The sequence below is a fragment of the Mus caroli genome, unplaced genomic scaffold (genome assembly GCF_978045245.1).
Source record: "Mus caroli unplaced genomic scaffold, Mus_caroli_1 scaffold_6, whole genome shotgun sequence".
Lineage (NCBI taxonomy): Eukaryota > Metazoa > Chordata > Mammalia > Rodentia > Muridae > Mus > Mus caroli.
This window is the reverse complement of record NW_028227261.1, coordinates 35,455,051-35,476,433: the sequence shown is the minus strand read 5'-3', so window position 1 is coordinate 35,476,433 and position 21,383 is coordinate 35,455,051. Positions and strand designations below refer to the sequence as shown.

The following is a 21,383-nucleotide window of genomic DNA, read 5'->3' as shown; positions in this document are numbered from 1 at the left end:
GTAATCAAGGCTGGCCCTAAAGCTCACAATGTAGCCCAGGTCAGCCTCGAATTCACAATTCTCCTGCTTCAGTCTCCTAAATGCTGGAATTATAGGTGTCTACTACCACATCCTGCCTGCCCTGATCTCTTAGCTCTGCAGTGGGAAATAAAGCTAAGTTCCCCTATGTGTAACATTTTACTTACATTCATGACACTCTTATTGACTTACTTGTTCTTTGACAGTTTCATACATTATATACCAGGTACTCTTCACCTTGACTCTTGATCTCCTACCACTGTCAGGACTTCTTTCCCCACATTTATATCTTCTTGTTTCATTTAGTGACCACAGGTTTGGAACTATCTGCTTTAGTGGCCCCATGACTACTTTCTTAGAATGGACTGTAAATAGAATTTCTGGCTCCATAACCTCTAAGGCTTTACATGATAATGGATTCTGCTCCAGAAAAAAAAAAAAAAAAAAAAAAAAGAAAAAAGAAAGAAAGAAAGAAAGAAAGGAAGGAAGAAAACCAATCCTAATTTACAATTCCATTATCAGTATAAGACAGTGACACACTGAAGAGCTATCACATTAGACACATTAGACAGCGTATGAAGTTGGGGGAACTTAACCTGTGTTAAAAATTCTACAAGGTCAAATGCCAAAACTTTGTGACTATGGAAGGTAAAATGCTGCAGACAGAGCCAAATTGCCTTGGGTTATTTCTTGTCCCTTTAAAGGTATTCATTGCCTTCTCCAATGTCTGTCTGACCTACATCCCTGTGACTATCAAAGGCTTTAAAATGCATTCTTGGCAAACCACTAGCTTCCACCACAAGAACTAAGAATGCCAAACAGCTTAATACCTGTAACAATTCATCCACACCCCAACCTTACTTTGTTGGAACCTGTGGTCCTCAGCAACAAATTTGATAAATGTCTTTCTCTGTTCTAAAACTAATAAAAATCTCATGTAACCAACCACCTCTACTACAGTGGAACTTCGTATTGGGAGTAGTCTGAATTCATGTTCCTAGACCACTGTCGCTCCAGAACAAATTATCTTATTCCCTTAGAGGTAAGAGGTGTGATTTTTGCAAGGATAAAGTATCAGCTTAATGGAGAAATGCAGAATCTTGCTTATTCAGTTTACAGTCCTTTCATTTTATTTGTTATGTTTTTTTGAGGCAGAGGTTGGTGTTGCCTGAGCTGGCCTCAGTTCCTTGAGTTCCTGATCTTACTACCTCTGCCTCTGAAGTGATGAGATTATAGGCTTGTGCCACCATACCAGCTAACGATCTTTTCACTACCCTGTGCCTGAAATGTTTTTTAAATTTTCAATTGTGAGTAATCACTAAAAGTCAGAGACCAATGGAATCTAACAGATAGCCTATAAATAAAATCCTTATATACACGGTGTAGTAATTTTCAAGAACTATAACAAGACCATTCAGTAAGAAAAAGACAAAATTTTCACTAACCAATCCTAAGAAACAAGATATGTACATGTAAAAGGATGAAGCTGAGGGCAGCTGATGTAGCTCAGAGCCACCAGTTGTTGATAAAACTTGGAGACCCAAGTTCAAGCCTTAGGATCCATATGGTAGAAGGAGAGAAGAGGCTCCCACAAGTTGTTGTGGCCTTCACACACATGCAATGCTGTTGCACTCATATCCTCATGTACACACACTCATACATTAAAAAAAAATGGGTGAGAAAAAAAAAAAAAGCCAGGCTTGATGGCACACCTCTTTAATCCCAGCACCTGGTTTATGTAGTAAATTCTAGAACAGAAAAGAAAAAGAAAGAAAAAAAGGTACATATTAGAGCAGTCAAATTCATAGAAAGAGGAAAGGAAAGAACAAAATAGGGAATTAAGTGTTTAATGAGCAGTTTCATTTGGGAAAGAGGAAAAAGTTCTGTTGTACCAAAGTGTAAATGAATGTACTGCTGTAATTAACTGGATGCAGGTGTGAAGATGCAACATCTAGAGGAAGGTAAAACAGAAAAGATAGCTTGAGCTCAAGAACTGGGGGCCAGGGCTGAAGAGATGGCTCTGTGGTTAAGAGCACTTGCTCTTCCAGAGGTACCAGGCACACATATATACATGGTGCACATACATGCCTGCAGGCAAATCTTCATATGCATAAAAAAAAAACCAAAAAAACCCCACATCTTTTAAAAGTTTGAATTAGGGGCTGGTGAGATGGCTCAGTGGTTAAGAGCACTTGTGGCTATTGTAGAAGGCCTGGGTTCCCAAAACTCACAAGCATCTGTAACTCCAGTTCTAATAATGCTTTTTTCTGACTCCTGAAGCCACCAAACACACACATAGTACACACACATACATTCAGCAGACAAAACACTCATACACATAAAAATAAAATAAAATAAAATAACCTAAAAGAAAAGGTTAAATAATTGAAAATCAACTGTGAGCCTCAAGATCTTAGAGGAACTTGAATGTGCAACAGGAAGGCTCTAGAGAGGGAGACCCATACAAGTAACTAACTGTCCTGTTCTCCTTTAGTGAGTTAGTATTACTAAAGAGACTCATCTACAATATTTGCTAATTGCTGACATGCGTTTTTCTTTTTCTTTTTTAGACTGGGCCTCTCATATCTCCCACTGGCTTCAGCAATCAATGATCTTCCTTCCACCTTCCAAGTGTTGGGATTACAGACTTGTGCCAGCCACCCAGCCAGGTTAATGGATTCTGGGAACAGAACCCAAGGTTTCCTGCATGATCAGCAAGTATTCAGCCAATTAAGTTACAATCCTAGCAACAAAAGTGGATATTTTTAAACTTGAGATTTACCACATATGATAAAAGCATAATAACCCTAGCTGTCAGAGGGAAAGACATGCTTTTTGGCTGTCTGAAAGCTGAGCCGTACCCCATCTTAACCAGTGAGCCATCTCTCCAGCCCACGTATCATCATTTTTAAGACAGCCCCTCTAGGATTCTTTTGGTCTGTCTGGTAGTGCTGAGGATTGAACCCTGGGTCTCTATCAAGCAATTAAAAGTTGACTGAATATTCATTTTGTGCTAGATACTGTATAACCTTTTCAAAATTGGAGTGAAATATGTGGCCTAACAATCATCTGTACAGAGCTCATGCGTATAGCTCTACAGTGGCAAGTATATCCACATTACTTTGCTAGTCACTAAGTCCCACAGAACTGGGAATATTGAACATTTATTTTAAAAAAATCAAATAAAACAAAACCCCTCCAGGCTGGTCATAGTGATGCACATTTTTAATCCCATCTCTCAAGAGGCAGCGGCAAATCTCTGTGCAACAGAAACCAGTCTCATCTACACAGAGAAATCCTGTCTAGAAAACAAAAACAAAACCCTCCATAGTCTCCATATTCCTTGGCAAGTGCTGGTTTTCCTGCTTCTATGTGCAACATCACTTCCATAACAGACTGTTTGAGAAGAGCAAAATGAAAGTGTGTTACTGGCGGCAAAGCAGACAGACAGGAGACAGAACCCAGACATGCAGCCCTAAACACCACTGACTCTCACGGCACAATCCAGAGAGGGATGTTTCAACAGAAACTCAATTCTTACAAAAGTAATGTCCACTTATGCCTCACATTAAATATAAAAATTAATTCAAATGGATCACATACCTGAATCTTAAAACCTCGAACTATAAAATATCTGGAGGGGATCACAGAAAGTTAATTTAATGTTCTTAAGGAGAGAGAACTTTTTTAGACAGATGATTAAAATACAACCCAAAGGAAAAGTGGAAAAATTGAAGTTAAACAAAATTAAGACTCTATGATCTTTGAATTTACTGTTAAAGAAGTAAAAGGAGAAGAAAATCTTTGCAAGCACATCTAACAAAGAGACTAGAAACACACAGACTTACTTGTCTCAAATCTCAATAGTATGGGAAAAAAAACCTCCTAATCTTCTAAAATGGCAAACAACTGAACCCTGGACCAGACACAGATTGCAAAAATAAGCCCCAAAAGAAAAATATGAAACGTGACTCAAAGGGGAAATGCAAATGTGGAGCTTCAGCGAGCTACCACCGATTTTAGAGTAGGGATAGCTTAAGTAACCATGCCAGTATCTATCAGGAAGTAAAAGACAGCCTTTTGAATAGAGACCAATCTATTGACTGCAAAAGGTAGAATTTATTATATCCACTACAAGCATAACACATACACATTTATGGGAAGCTAGGGACATACTTCGGTTTGTAGAGAGCTTGCCTAACATCGAACAAACAAAAACCTTTTTGAGCCAAGCATAACAGTATATATGTTTATCATAACCTCAAAATGTGGGGACAGAAGAGAGTAACAAGTTCTAGGACAGCCTGAGCTACACAGCAGAATCCTGCTTAAACATCTTTTTTCTTTGAAAGAAATTTAACATGCCGGGTACTTATCTTTTACCCAAAGCAATAGTAAGGGCAATGACCTCTGTTTCCAATTGCTCTGCTCCACCACCTATATCAGCAGCTATCTCTAGACAACAATACAGATCTGTAGAATGATTGAAGGTCAACAGGAATTGGAATGAAATTAGTGTAAACTCCTAGTCAGAGGTATATATGTGTGCTCTCTAGTTCACAATGACTAGCCCTTTCCAAGCATGACATTTTCTCCACACTGCTAGCTGGTTATGGGAAAATGTGCTCTAAATTAACATTTGCATTTACAAGTCCTTTAAAGTAGAAATCAAGATTTCACTTCAAAGAAAAGCCAAATTAAAAGAGTAAGCACAACTCATGTAAACAAGCAATCTTAGTTAAATTAGTAGTGAGGCTTCCATTGGGATAGGCATTTACTCTAGAGGGATAAATGATCACTCATCAGGGGCACAAATATAATATTAACACTTACTGTTAAATAACATCTTTAAAAATCTCATCCCTGGGGGCTGAGGATGCAGGTGAACTGGCAGAGAGGGCTTGCTTGTCTAACCTGCACAGGCGTGGTAGCTGACTGCTATAATATTGCTATCAAGAATATGGAAAGCCTAAAGTAAAGTAAAGGCCTTCTGGAAAAGTCATATGGACATCTACTATAGAAGCTTACTGAAATGCATATGTTTATATTTCATCTACATAGAGTTCAAATGGAACCAACTTAAAAGCCCTACTAGATACCACAGGCTAGCAAATAAAAAAAAAGGATACCAGGGATTATTTACCTCTTTTGGAGTTGTTGACAAATGGGGCCCTACAGAACCTCAAACATTTCAGGCTACCGCCATTGCTCTTGCACACCCTTCAGAATTTGACAGTAAGACTCTACTCAGAGAAATCAAGCTGTTACTCAACTGGACACTTCACCCTGCTGGTTTGCTTTCAGAGTGCTGGAAGATGCTAGATGTCCACTGCCAGTGAAGAACAGTTATCAATCACCCAGCTGTGAATTCAAGAGCTGCAATAATGCTTACTGGGGAAATAGTGGTACACATTTTATAGGAGTAACTAAACACACTCGAATTGGATTCAAGGACCAACTCACAAGATGAAACCCACACTTGGCACTGTTATTGGGGTCAAGAACCCGTGGCTGGATATGTCATAGGCCCTAGGAGAGATCTATTACTATTAAACTGATAAATGGACATAGTTAAACTAATAACTCATTGCTATATCCATCTCCCAACCCTCTTATGAGAAGCTTCTTGAAGTAAATAGTGACTAACACAGGAATCCCGTAAGTGGTCAACATTCAGAGAGTAAGAGATTTGGGCTAAGCCCTAAAAGAGGCACCTATATTACATCCCTCCCTGCAAGACTCAGGGATCATTGAAGAAAGGGAAACAGAAAGATTGAGAGAGCAGGAGCCAGAGGTGGTGGATGATAGAAGTGAAAAATCAGGACAGACAAAACAAGGGCAGCTGCACATGTGAGGACATACATAAAGACCTAGACAAGCTCAAATCAGACAAAATTCCAGCATAGAGGAGGGAAGGAGGCACCAAGCACTGTCCCTAATTGACGGGCTAGTGGCAACTGATAGCTATTGGAAGAGAATCAGTTTTTCATAAGAATGACCCCTGGAAGTAGGGTGCAACCCTTGGTAGAAAGATCATGCCTACCCAAGAGTATCTAGGCAGCACAATTGGACTGTATGTGGGGAAAAGGCACAATACAAAGCTGGGTGTGATGGTTTGTGTATTCTTGGACCAGGGAGTGGCACCATCTGGAGGTGTGGCCTGGTTGGAGTAGGTGTGCCACTGTGGGTGTGGGCTTAAGACTCTCAACCAAGTTGCCTGGAAGTCAGTTTTCCACTAGCAGCCTTTGGATGAGGATATAGAACTCTCAGCTCCGCCTGCGCCATGCCTGCCTGGATACTGCCATACTCCCACCTTGATGATAATGGACTGAACCTCTGAACCTGTAAGCCAGCCTCAATTAAATGTTGTTTTTATAAGACTTGCCTTGGTCATGGTGTCTGTTCACAGCAGTAAAACCCTGACTAAGACACTGGGTGTGTGAGATTGGGAGGAATTTTGGGGTGATGAATATGATCAAAACATATTACATGAATAAGGTATTTTAAAAGAATATTTAAATATATAATTTACATAGAAATACTCAAACTATTTAAGTTTGATTTTACAAGATGAGAACATGTTTTTAACATGGAAACTATTAAGTTTCACAGCACCAAATTGGCAAGGATATTTATGGAATAAGGATTCACAAGCATGACTGGTGGACAAATATGTTCAACTTACTGGTAGACTAATATCTACCTACATTTAAAAAGTGATTTATGGGGCTGGTGAGATGGCTCAGTGGGTAAGAGCACCCGACTGCTCTTCCGAAGGTCTGGAGTTCAAATCCCAGCAACCACATGGTGGCTCACAACCATCCGTAACGAGATCTGACTCCCTCTTCTGGAGTGTCTGAAAACAGCTACAGTGTACTTACATATAATCAATAAATTAATCAATAAATAAATCTTTAAAAAAAAGTGATTTATTTATTGTTTTATGTATATAGGTGTTTTGTCTCCAAATATATCTGTGCACTCTGTGTGTGTGTATGTGTGTATGTGTGTGCGTGTGCCCATGAGGATCAGAAGAGGGCATCAGATCCCTTGGAGCTACAGATGGTGAAATTCATCATGTACTGGGAACTGAACTCAGATTCTCTGGAACAGCCAACAGTCAGTGCTTTTTAATCACTGTGACATCTCTTCAGCTCCCATTAACATTCTTTTTAATCTAGGAATTCACGTTGCAGAAATAAATAGCCATATTTAATAGGGTTCTCTGAAATACCTATAGAAACCACTAAAAAACAACATAGACTATTAAATTATGGTGCTATCAAATGTGGCAAGCCCAGCACTCAGGAGGTAGAAACAGGAGGATCATAATGCTCAGGCCAGCACCAGCTACTTGAAGAGTCCCAGGCCAATGTGCCTTACATCGAGACTGATGGCTTGTGAAATGGTTCTGTGGATGGGGACACCTACCACTAAGTCTGATAACCTGGTAAACCAGCAACTATCATATTTACTGCATTCCCATAAAGTGCGAGGAACTACTCTGAAGTCACCATCTTCTGCACACTTCCATTCTAGCTGAGGAGTCAGGTCAGACGGGCAGGGACCCGAAGATAACAAAAGTGCTATTTGAGATAAGATAGCCAGGGCTGAAGGTGCTGGCTCACACCTGTGCATCTAGCACTGGGACAGTTTAGGATTTAAGTTGCAAGTTATCCTGAGCTACATAGTGAGACCTGCCCCTCAAAACCAAAGATAGTTAAGGAAGGGCTCTGGAAGAGGTGGCAGACATTTGGTCGGAATGAAACAAAGCACCTAAGTTTTGGCAGTCTTCACAGTCTCACTGTTAGTGGTGCTTCCTATTTACTTGTAATTAACAATGACCACATAGTAGGATGCATGGAATGAAATGACAGCAGTGGTCTCAGAGAACAGCAGAACCACCAATGGTCCCACAGCAGACACTGCAAGCAAAGTTTCACTGCTCCAAGGGTCACTTCATACAATGCTTGGATTACACAGGCCACTAAGCTTGCTTCTGCTTAGAGAACAACTTACCATGTAATTTCTATCCAGATACCTCCCAAGAGAAAGCAGCAGCAGAAGAAAAGCTAATGTGTTTGAAATTACTTGTTTGCAGGCCAAGGAGATACTTCAGCAAGCAAAAGCACCTGCCACAAGCCTGACAACCTGAGTTCAATTCCCAGAGCTCACTGTGAGAGGAAAGCTAACTCTGAAAGCATCCTGACCTCCACACACAAGAGCACACTTATACTCAGATATGTACACATCATACAAAATGAAAACATGTACAATAATCAAGTTTTCAAGTATGTCTGTGTGCTGAGGATAGAACCAGGACCCTGTGGCATGCTAGACAACTTTTGTTCTACTTACATCTTCAGCCTGATTTTTAAAATATTTTTTAATATATTGAAAATATTAAGCTCAGGGCTGGAGAGATGGCTCAGTGGTTAAGAGCACTGGCTGCTCATCCAGAAGAGACCCAGGTTCAATACCCAGCACCCACATGGAAGCTCTCACAGGTAACCCCAGTTGCAGGGATCCAACACAAGTCACACACACACACAAAGGTGAGACACCAATGTGCATAAAATAAAATGCACAGTAAATTAAAACAATGAAGAAAACATAAAGCTCAAGAATCTCCATGGTTACCATGTTCTTTCCCATCTCAGCATCTCTGCACTGCTGTCCTATTCACTTGCTAACTCAACTCTTCTACTTTTTTGTTTTAAAACAAAAACTGGATTGGTCCATTTTACCAATGAAGACTAGAGAGCCAGATGCTGGAGTGAAAGAGAGGCACAGAAAGCACCCAGATGACCTTCCTCTTCAGCCAACATCCCACCAGGAATCCCCTCTCTCACAGTGTCAAATATTCACTTCAAACTCAATGTCCCTCCCCTCTGCTTCCTGGGCATCTCTGTAACTGTCCTCCTGACTCCCTCTTACTCTTATGTTTTTTTTCTTAAGACTCCTATGTTTTCTTCCTGTCAACTGGTTGTTTGCTCTGCCTCTTGACCTTATCTTGACTTTATTTAATCCTGTTTACAATATTCAAGCAAAAAGCCCTTGGATTAAAGGTGTGTGCTAAGGCTGAGCCACACCACAACTAAAACATTTTTTTTTCCTTAGTGAATAACAATCTCAGAGTTCACAGTGTGATCAAATATCCTGCAACATTACACAATACTAAAATGCTTTTCATATTATCTGCCTAGCCTTACTAACACCATAATGTGTACAGTAAAATACGTACATGATATAAACACATCCTAAAGCTGATAATGTCCCTCAGAAAGTGGTAAAAGACTCCTACCTCATTCTTTTAAAGTTCTTGCCTCTTCCAAATACCACACAGTTCAACCCTATAGGTGGAACAACATTATGAACTAACTAACTAACTAACTAACCCCTGAGCTCTTGACTCTAGCTGCATATGTATCAAAAGATGGCCTAGTCGGCCATCACTGGAAAGAGAGGCCCATTGGACTTGCAAACTTTATATGCCCCAGTACAGGGGAATGCCAGGGCCAAAAAATGGGAGTGGGTGGGTAGGGAAGTGGGGGGGAGGGTATGGGGGACTTTTGGGATAGCATTGGAAATGTAAATGAGGAAAATACCTAATTAAAAAAAAAATAGAAACAAATACCACACAGTTCCTACACTACAGCACTACAGCTCATTCAACTAATTACTTGACGTGGGTGGTGGAGACAGGAGAACACAGCCCAGCAGTTAAGAGAGCTTGCTGTCGGGCTTGGTGGAGCACGCCTTTAATCCCAGCACTTGGGAGGCAGAGGCAGGCGGATTTCTGAGTTTGAGTCCAGCCTGCTCTACAAAGTGAGTTCCAGGACAGCCAGGGCTATACAGAGAAACCCTGTCTCCAAAAAAAAAAAAGTGAGAGCGAAGAGAGAGACGGCGCGAGCTTGCTGCTCTTTCAGAGAACCAGGTTCCCAACAGCTATAACTGGTACCTTTAACTCCAGCTCCAGGAGAGGATCTAACACCATCTTCTGGCCTCAGACATTCACCTGCATTCAAGAACATGAACACACCCACACACACTAGAACAAATCTTTAAAAAATATCATTTATATGTCAACATTGTGCTACCTATTAAATATAAAGCACAGAGAGAAAGCTGGGTGCAGTGTTTCATGCCAGTAATCCTAAAACACTGGAGGGTGAAGCAAGGGGACTGCTGGTGAAGCTGTGGTGCAACACTCAGCAGGCAAAGATAAGTGTGGCTAGCCGGGCCTACACAGTGAGTGTGTGGGGTGGGGATGGGGAGGATAACAGATACACTCTACAGGGAATTTTAAAATCTCAACCATAGATAAATGCAATCAGAAAGTCAGAAATTTGTGAAAATAAGGCTACAAATAGGAGGAAGCCAACTAAAACACAGACAGCATGAAAAAGAACAGATGACACTACATACAAAGTGTCAAACAAAAACAAGAGGAAGGGGTCAGTGGTAAACACTTGCTAAGCACTGAGGCCACAGCTTAAAAGTAACTTCCTGCATTAGCCCACACTTGCAATCCTACCATTGTAGAGTAGGGGCAGAATGATCACAAGTTAAAGACCAGGCTGGTATATACAGAGTCCTATACCTGGTATATATAGGTGTATAATAGTGACCCTGCCTTTAAAAGTCAGCCCTGCAGGGTGATGTGTAACACATTCTTATGTAGGTTTTGTTCTGTTTGAGACAGGTTCTCCTGTAGCCCAGGCTGGCCTCAAGCAGATTTTATATCTGAGGCTGATTTTGAACTTCTTATCCTGAGTAGACTACACCCAGTTTAGTGGATTCTGGGTATTGAATCAGTGCTTCAGGCTTTCTAAGAATGTTTATAAACATTCTACTAAAAGACCACATCCTACCGCCAAACTTAAAACTTTTAGCTTCCCGCCTCCACTTCCTGAGTATTAGTACAGGTGCACACCACCACGCCCATGCACAGGACCTCCTGTTTAGCATGCAGGCATTCTACCAACTGATTGACATCCCCAGACCCTTTTCAGTTGGGTTTGTTTGTTTGAGAAGGTCTAATATAGCCCAGGCTGACTCCAAACTCCTGATTCCCTTGCCTCCACCTCCCAAGTTCCGGGATTCAAGTGTGAGCCACCAAAACCAGCATCAGACTCCTTCAAAAACCCACTTGAGGTAGGTGGTGGTGAGGCAGGGGGATTTCCTAGGGCTACAAACCCTGACTTGAAAACACACCAATCCACCTGAATAGTGGGACTAGTAATGACGTGATTGCTTGATGAGAGCTAAAAACCAAGCTGGAGCTGAAGCTGTAAGCTGTTTTCCTTCAAAGTTAAACCTGGGCAACTCACACAACCCAAGGTGGTGGTTGTTGTTTTTTTTTTAAAGACCATCTTAGTCTTCACAATGTATTTACTTAGAATATAATAAATATACTAACTAGTACCATTCAAAATGCTAATGAACATATTGAGTAATGGAAAAAAAAGAACCAAACCAAGTTCAAGTCCATAGAGCTAATTTAAATGAAGTCAGAACATCAGCCCTCTCCACTTTTTTTGTTAGTCAAAAGTATCAAGTGGAAAAGTGCCCAAATAATACTGTATTAACTTTTAAATGACACACTGATTTAAACAGTGTGATGAAATCTTGGGCCATCCTTCTCTGTCCCACGAGGGACATAAATATCCCTCTAAGATACCCCCCAAATAGCTAAGGTACACTACAATGTTAGTTACTGAGAAGCCAGTCCCATTATTAGAGCTTGTGCTCAAAAAATCCTTTTACAATAGCTTAAAGCTAGTAAGCAGACCATACGAAGCCATCTTTCAATTTATTTCATCTCTTAGGCACTTTGTCATCTCACATCATCACAGGAAAGATACAAACTAAGACATCCTGGGAAAGAATCAACATTCATACAACCTTCAGTACTGCATACATACTGGTTGTTGTGAATGTTCTGTTCTGTGATGTCACTGTGATTTAAAAAAAAAAAAAAAGCCAGTTTGTTCGTCTGTCTGTCCATCCGCCCATCCATCCATATTTGTCCATCCATCCATCCATATTCGTGGGAGCTGAGGTGGGAGGCACATGTGAAGGTGAATTTGCTGGAGGTCAAAGAATTGCTTTGGGGAGTTGTTCTCTCTTACTAGGGACTGAGCTTAGGTTATCAAGCTTTGCAGCAATCAATTTTACTGAGCCATCTTGCCTGCCCCATGAGTAAATGTGGGGGTGAGGTGGGGAATAGAGGACATGGAACAACAGTTTGTAAAGAGATTCATTTTATACACCTGTTTGGGACAGTCTTGGAATGTACACCCTACCCATAGAGGTTATTATATGGCCTATTTGACTCAGAACTCCTTTATTCAATAACCAACCCAAAAAAAGGTATGTGTAGTACTTGTTTTAACTATTAAAAATCTATGAAGTTGAGCTGGACATGGTGATACAAGCCTTTATTTCTAGCACTTGTGAAGCAGAAGCAGGCATATGAGTTCCAGGACGGCCTGGTCTAGTAGCCAATTTAAGGCCAGCCAGCCAAGGCTACCCAACCAGACCCCATCTCAAAACCAAAACAAAACAGAAACAAACAAGCAAACAAAAACTATTTGCAATGTAACTGTAAGTATAGAATTTAAAAGTATGTAATATATTTACTCATTAAATTACTTGTTTGGTAACTTTTATTCTTCCAGTATAATCACCTCCCTACTAATTTCTTGTATGCTAAATGAAATTCAATTACAAAGCCTTCAAGGGCTGGCGAGATGGTTCAGTGGTTAAGAGCACTGACTGCTCTTCTAAAGGTCTTGAGTTCAAATCCCAGCAACCACGTGGTGGCTCACAACAACCCGTAATGAGATCTGACACCCTCTTCTGGTGCATCTGAAGACAGCTACATTGTACTTATGTGTAATAATAAATAAATCTTTGGGCCAGAGCAAGCAGGGACCGAGCAAGGGGGGTTGACCGGAGAAAGCAGAGCTGACTGGAGTGAGTGGTTGACCAGAGCGAGCAGAGGTCCTAAAAATTCAATTCCCAACAACCACATGAAGGCTTACAACTGTGCAGCTACAGTGTACTCACATACATAAAATAAATAAACAAATCTTTTAAAAAAAAGTCTTCAAAACCTGTGCTACAAACAAAGCCAATAGTTCTAAGACTTTCAAAATGTTTTTTAAAATTCCTTCATTCATCCATTGAGCAGCACGCTAGAGTGTGCACGTGGAGGTCAGAGGACAGCATATGGGTCCTAGGGGTCAGTCTCAGGTCATCAGGCTCAGCAGCAAGCATTTGTAACCACTGAATCACCCTGTCCACCCAGACTGAGAATTTGTTTCCTAAATATAGCAAAAACATTTTAAGACGATTTTTCAACATTAACAAAAAGTGCAGCATTAATCTTTTTTTTTTTTAAGTTACTTTTAAAAACAGTGGTATCATGGAGGTCAAAGGACAACTTTTTGGAACTGGTTCTCTTACTCCAAATGGAAGTTGGAGGCTGGCTTATCTTCCTTGTTTGCTCTTCACCTTAAACCAAGACAGGGTCTCTGATGAGCATCCCTGTACCCAGAATTCCTGGGCTGGAAAGGCAGTTCAGCAGTTAAGAGCACTGGCTGCTGGTTCAATTCCCAGCCTACATGACAGTTCACAAATGTCTATGACTCCAGTTCCAGGGGATCTGGCATGCTTGCATAGACATATACACATGCAGGGAAAACATCAAGGGCACATAAAAATAAACAAATCTTAAACAAAACAAAACAAAGAGTTCCTATTTTCACATGGTCTGGCCAGCCAGTTTCCTCAGGGGAACTCTTGTCTCTGCTTCCCTGGAGTTGGAATTACAGATGAGACACCACATTCATTAGGCGTTTAAGACACTTTAGATACTTACAAGTATAATTTTCTTCCTTCCTTCCTTCCTTCCTTCCTTCCTTCCTTCCTTCCTTCCTTCCTTCCTCCTTTCCTCTTTCTTTTTTGTTTCAAGACAGGGTTTCTCTGTATAGCCCTGGAACTCACTTTGTAGACCAGGCTGGCCTTGAACTCAGAAATCCGTCTGCCTCTGCCTCCTGAGTGCTGGGATTAAAGGCGTGTGCCACCACGCCCGGCTCCTCTTTGTTTTTTTAAGAGAGGGTCTCACTATGTATTTCTAGCTGTCCTGAACACACACTAGGTAGACCAGGATGTTCTGGAACTCACAGATTCCCCTGTCTGCCTCCTGAGATTAAAGGCTGGCTTGAGATAGACATATTTCTTATATGGTAACAGCATATAAAAAATATTATAACAGTAGGTGCAATTTAAGTTTTTAGAACATTTCTTCTCTTTTCTTTGAGATAAGGTCTTATTGTATAGACCTGGATGGCTTGGAACTTACCACATAGACCAAGCTGGCCTTAAACTCGGAGGCCCACTTGCTGAGATTAAAGTATGTCCCACCACACTCAGGCTAGGATGATATTTCTAAATACCTGTTGAGAACAATCTGTAACAGTGACCACTGGAGGAACACAGTTAGCCCTTTTCTTTAATGCACTACCAGTCACCAATCTTTATGTACTATGTGCTCGCAGCTTTTCATCTTCAGATTCAGTCCTACAATAAAAGATTTTGTATTCTGCCTTTCCAATGTGGAACCAATGTCAGGCACCAGTGGCGCATATCTACTCTTAGTTCTCTAGAGCAGAGGCAGTTGGAGGTTTAAGGTGAGCTTGGTCTAAAGAGTTAGTTCCTGGGCATCCAAGGATACACAGAAGGGGGGAAAGAGGGAACCAAGAAAACTATTCAACTAGTCTAATTAATGGTCCAATTTTCCCACACTACTTCTGTACAGTATATTCTGACAATCCAACCTGACTGGCTACAGTCACCCTTTAATGTTTTGCTGGCAGATAATGTAAGCTTCAAAGCTCTGCTCAAAACCCACAGTTGTTTTCCTACTTTCAATCTCCCTGCAATTACATCCCTCCTGTCCCACAGCATCCTGTGTTCCTTCTCATCTCTACCTCTGTCGCTCTCGCTCCAGGCCCTCCTAGGATTCAATTATATCCTGTAAGTCTGAGGCTCTACCCTATCCAAAGTGGCTTCTCCCAGTTCTCAACACATATTACATTCATTTTTTTTTCTGTCATTCTCACTTGGCTGTCCCATGAAGTCTCCTTACACCCTCTGGGTGACATTTTTTTTTTCTCATCACTACCAAAACTGCACTAATTAATTCTGTCATTTCTTTTGGGGGGTGGTGTGAAATATCTATTTGAGAGAGGAATATCACACTGTAAGCCTAGCCTGGGAGTCCATTATAATGCCCAAGACGTCCTTCAACTTCCATAAGTCTTCCTGGCAACATTCTAAGGGTTGGAAAAAATTTTGTGGAATACATGCCTGCCCTAAATAAGAGTGATCATTACTGGTAGACAATAATGGGAATGCTGACGATTGTGCACACAAGAACTGACATGATCTAATGTATAGAAAATATTAGCAGAGAAAAATTCCAAATAGACGGAGTTCTGGGTCAAAGAGTGGGATGCAAAGGAACTCAACAGAGATAACTAATTCTGCCCAGGACCAACAAAGCAGATTGCTCACTACTACTCCAACTACAACTTTCTAACTCCACAATCTTTTCAGCACTCGATTGCTCATTAAGAGTCCACGTACCAACATACCTCGATTATTTTGTATTCTCTAAGGTACTCCAAATGAGGAGCAAAGGGATGGCAGAAACCTGATAGTCTAAGTACCAGATGCAGAAACAATGACGGCAAGCATTAACACTTGGAAGACACTCGAAAACATAGAAAAAACTGCAGCGTGGTCACGGAGACCAAACTTAAAATCACATCTGTCAGCATGTAGCCCCACAGATTGGGACCCGCACCGAAACGATCAATCACCCGACTGCCAAAAGAGGCCATTCTCTACATCTCTCTCCCGACCTCTTCCACTCAGACTAATCTCCACTACAGAACTACCAGGTACCAGGGTCCATTCCTAGTAGTACAACCAGCAGATGAATACAAAACAGGTCAAAGAATGGCAATAAACATATCTTTTCACACCCGCCCACAGTGACAAAAACAAAAAAAAAAAAACCCACAAAAACCAACCAACCAACCAACCAACCAACCGGCTCAGTATTCCCTAATCAGAAAGCTCCAGACGCCATCCAAGACCAACCGTCGTATCTTAGAGAAGCCAAAAGATGTGACTTTAAAGATAAGTCTCTGGTCAGAGCCCACCTCTCCTGATTGTTCAGAAAAACAAGGTTTTTCAGTTTGGAGATCAGCACAACACTCAAAAAAAGCATCTCCCTGCAGGAACTGGCAATCGATCCCTCAGGGGGGCAGTGGCGCTGCAACCACCCGGCCAGGACCCAGGCAACAGCGACAGGGCACAGCCCTTGCAGGGAGCTCTCTGGGATCTCAGGACCGCCCAGCGCAATCCGCCCGGGCAGTGACTGAAGTCGGGGTTACGGCAGAGCTGGGCCTGCCGGGCCCGGGGGCGCGGCGAGATACGGGGGTGGCGTTTTCCCTTCCGAAGCCCCGGGCTGTTGAGGCGGATCCCGAGTCTCTTCTCCCGGCCTCCCCGCCCCTCCACCCTCGGCCATCTAGTCCACCCTCACCTGGCAGAAGCTCCGGCAGTAGCTCAAAGATGAGACCTCGGACACCTCCTGCTCCCTCAGCTCGGTCTCCAGCTGCCAGAGACACGGTCGTAGGCCCGGCGCTCCCGACGCCGGAGATGCAGGGCGATGACCCCGAGCCATGGACTCAGTCTCGACTCCGGCTCCCGCCACCGCCGGAGCCTCAGCCCCGGCCCCGGCCCCGGCGGCGGCCGTGGCGTCTCCCTTTCCGTCCGCCATCTTCCCACGGCCCAGCAGCGCGTAGGCAACCAAACCACGTGATTCCGCCTGGCCCCGCCCCCAATCGCCCGTGTTAGTGACGCACCCCCTGGCGACACTGGCGCCAACTTTATCCGTCACTAGGACGACAAATGTTGGTCCTCTCCGAAGTCTCCACCGCAACCGCCCTAGCAACAGCCTAGCAACGGCGAGATTCTAGCGGCCTTGGGTTCTACAGGCCCTTCAGAGTCGAGGAGCGCAAAGGGTCTAGAGACAATGGAGATATGAGAGAGATGTCTGCCGAGCTGCGAACCGAAGAGCAAGGGAAAGGCAGCCCAGAAAGAAGCTCGGAGAAAAGCATCCCCGGTTGGAGGAAAATAAAGATTGTTAGGCCGACCTGAAAACAAACTCAAGGGAACTTGGTTTATAATGGGAATGGCATTACTAGTCGCTGGAAAAAGGATTGGTCAAAATATATGGCGTTGAAACGATTCTACTGGGGGGGGGGAGGGGCTTTTAAAAAGTTGTTTTCAAGACAAGGATTCCCTGTGTAGGACTAGCTGTCCTGGAACTCACATTGCAGATCAGGCTGGAACCTCAAACTTAAAAGTTCACCTGCCTCTGCCTCCCAAGTGCTGCTACTGGAGGTGTGCAGAGACAGGCTGGATCTCTGTGAATTAGAAGCCAGACTGGTATATAGAGCGAGTTCCAGGACAGCCAAGGCAAAGCCACTGTAATCCAGCACTTGAGAGACTGAGACAGGAGGAGGGTCATGAGTTCCAGGTCTTAGTGGGAGGGGACAAGAAAGAAATGCAAAGAAGAACAGAGAAGAAAAGGGAGAATGGCAAAATGGTGTGGCTGGAGCCCAGTAGATGAAGTGGTTGAAAACAAGAAAAAAATATGTATGTGTATATATATGTGTGTGTGTATATATACACATATATATGTACATATATATATATATATATATACATATATATATTTCAGAACATAAGATGTTTGGTCTAGTATACTAATGAGGGATACCCTCACTTCAACTGGAGGAACTCTATAAACAATGGGTCTAGATGAAGGTAAATGTATAATTTGATAATGGGAGATTTGAGAGTTATGACCTAAATGTTGTTTTCCCCTCCATGAAATATGAGTCATTGTGCTGATTGGTCAGTTGTTTGTGACTTTAATACAAAACCAGAGTCACTTGGGAGGAGGGAACCTTAACTGAGAGGTGCCTCCATCCCACTGATCCCTGTAGGTGTGTCCATGACATGTTTTGTTTGTTGACTGACATGGGATGGCCCAGCCCACTGTGGGTGGTATCACCCCTGGGCAGGTGGTACTGGGAGGGATAAGCAAGGGACAGCATCTGAGCATAGAAGCAAATCAGTGAGAAGCTTTTTCCCACAGTTCCTGCCTCTGCTCCTGCTTGAGTTACTGCTATGGCGTCTGTACTGGCTAATTTTGTGTCAACTTGACACAGGCTGGAGTTATCACAGAGAAAGGAGCTTCAGTTGGGGAAATGCCTCCACGAGATCCAGCTGCAAGGCATTTTCGCAATTAGTGATCAAGGGGGGAGGTCCCCTTGTGGGTGGTGCCATCTCTGGGCTGGTAGTCTTGGTTCTATAAGAGAGCAGGCTGAACAAGCCAGGGGAAGCAAGCCAATAAGTAACATCCCTCCATGGCCTCTGCATCTGTTCCTGTTCCCTGACCTGCTTGAGTTCCAGTCCTGACTTCTTTCAGTGATGAACAGCAATGTGAAAATGTAAGCTGAATAAACCCTTTCCTCCCCAACTGCTTCTTGGTCATGTTTGTGCAGGACTAGATCCCTCAATGATCACCTGGGACTGGGACATGTAAGCCACACAAACCCTTTCTTCTCCAAGTCGATTTTGGATATTGTGTTGATCACAGCAATAAAAGGACAATCATCAGGCTTCTTGGGGTGGGGGAAAGCCTTGTTCAAGTTGTTACAAAGTGAGAAAGGAGAGAATGTGTACTAGATAGATTCAGGGAGACTCTAGGGCAGTGTTGAATGGCATTCATTTGTTCATCAAATCCGAGTTGAGAATGTAATATGATTCTGATTCTGCCCTATAAAATTAGTCCTAAGGTTTGTTTTTTTTTAAAAACCTTTTTTGTTTCCTTGACATTACAATGGAATTAATTCATTTACCCCTTTCTTTAGTCATACCCTGCCACATCCCGAGAGGTTTGGGTCCAGAAACCCTGACTAGGGGTGGCCAGGGAATGAAGAAGAACACATACAGAGACACACATCCACTAAATCTGGAATAAGGTGGAGCTCTCTAAGACTACCATTTTCACTGAAACTTGGAATCTGAACATGTTTATGAGATACAAACTCAGAGGGAGAGGGTAGCTAGCTTCTTTAGGAGGTCTCTCTATAGGCCAGCAGTCTCAGGTTATAAACATCCAGGAGGAGGAAACTGCAGTTGCTAGTCTTTACATACATTAATAAATTGTTCGTAAGCACGTAGACTCCCAATTTCTCTTGAGCCTGGTCCATATGGGTAATAGCTTTGCTAATTTTCCATGGACCAATTGGTCTTGGAGTCCTTGGCAGGTTTTGTCTGTGTCAAAAGATACATCTGCTCAGGACTTCAATCACTCAGAGCATCTCTCCCTACAGCAGCAGCTTATGGTATAGGAAGCAGTCCAGCTGGGCTATGGGGGCAACATACTTTTAGTCTCAGCACTCAAGAAGCAGAGGCAGGCAGCTCTCTATGAGTTCAAGGTCAGCCTGGTATACAGAGTTGAGTTCCAGAAGAGCCAGGATACACAGAGAAAACCTGTCTTGAAAAGACAAACAAACCCCCAATCCCCCAAACAATAACAAAAAAGGTAGTCCTTTGAGCAAAACAGCCACCACCTACATCAGATAAGTGGTACCTACTTCCAAGAGTCCATTGGAATACATCTTGTGAACTGTTGACATTCTTTTATAGAAAAAGAAAGTAGGGAGGGATCATTAGATCTACACCTGATTTGAGCTGCTCTTTCCACCATTCCTATGCAATTCTGCCCTAGTTGCACTTGGCCTTAGAGGTATTTAGAGGTGTTAGAGCATATAGATTGTGGGAGGGTTAATTGAAAATCCATGCAGCTAGAGTGTGGCAGCTTTGGGGTCACCCACACTCATACAAGTAGCCCCTCAATCTTATGTTGTAAGCAAGTCCTTTAAAACTCATTGGTTCTCCTGGGTAAACTTTGGGTGACTTTGTACTTTAGTTTGTCATTGGTATCTCATAAGGAAGGGTAGATGTTTAATGTATCCCTAGAGAAGGAACTCTTCCAACACGCTAGTTCTGCTAGAACCGATGGCTAGGTAGACATGAGCAGAAGCGGGAAGTCCACTCTTTTGCAGCTTGAGACCAGATGATTTAAGTAGGCAGAGAATTAGAACTGCATTAACCCAGGAGACTACAACTGTTTCTTGGTAGCTAGCTGGGTCTTCTGTGAACTGAAATAACCCTTTGGAACTTGACATCTCTGAAGCTGCAAATAGGTTCTTCCCCTCATATCAGAAATAAAGGCGCCATGGCACTTTTCCAATGATCATGCATAAAGACTAAAAAATGTCCTGGTAAGGAGAAAATTTATAAGAAACACAAGGACATCCTGACCTTTGGAGCACCCTCAGTAGGGTAGGATGGCATGAAGATGGTCCTCAAAAGGAGGAACTTCATGATACTGTGAGAGGAGGGGCCTAAGAAACTTCCTAAAAGTCTATAAAGCAGAACCCAATGGGCTGCTCCCTCATTCTCACTTCAGGTCAGCCTGCCCCATACTTGCCTGGAGTGTACTTCACTTTGCTAAATAAACTTCTCTTAAATTATGTGTCCTGATTGAATTCTTCCCTTAAGGAGAAGACAAGAGAGGACAAATACTCTACATATATTTCATATTCCCCTTGATTGAAGTTAGGTATTTCTCAGTATACTAGTATTAATACTTAGAAGACAAGAGCATAGATCAAGAAGACAAGAGCATAGCATGGGTGTGATTGCCCCCAATCAAAGCACTTGAGGTCGGAGCCAAGTGGATCCTTTTGAGTTTGAGGTCAGATAGGTCTATATATCAAGTTCTAGGCTGGCCAAGACTACATGGTGAGACCCTAACTTTTTTAAAGGTGGTGGTGGGAAGTTCACTGATGTGGTGGCATTGTTCTTCATTAATCTGAAAAAGTAGTCATCCAGTTCACCTGTCCTTTGAATAGCCTGGCAGATAGCACTCACACCAATTCTAAACTGACCATTCAAACTGCCCATGTCTGTTAGTCAATTTATATCATTATCATGAATTCCTGGATTCACTTATGACTAAAAAAGGTTCATCTAGTTTCTGTTCAAGAAGTTTTGATCCATTATCACACTGGTCACATTGCTAGCACATCAAGGTAGGGAGCTTATGGTTTAATAAAACCTCTCATTTCATAGACTAGAAACAAAATGGAGATGTTCCATGTCCCCAAATCCCATTCTAATGCTCATTCTCAATGACCAGAACA

At 42.4% G+C, this 21,383-nt stretch overlaps 1 protein-coding gene across 1 annotated transcript in view; it reads right to left on the bottom strand.

The window, feature by feature from the left end:
• Positions 1–16,892, bottom strand: part of Rlf (RLF zinc finger) — a 61,486-nt gene extending 44,594 nt beyond the window's left edge. The window contains exon 1 of the mRNA XM_021160506.2: positions 16,640–16,892. Within this exon, the coding sequence (XP_021016165.1) occupies positions 16,640–16,876 (237 nt within the window). The 5' untranslated portion in view covers positions 16,877–16,892. The remainder of the gene's footprint in view (positions 1–16,639) is intronic.
• Between the last annotated feature and the right edge of the window lie 4,491 nt (positions 16,893–21,383).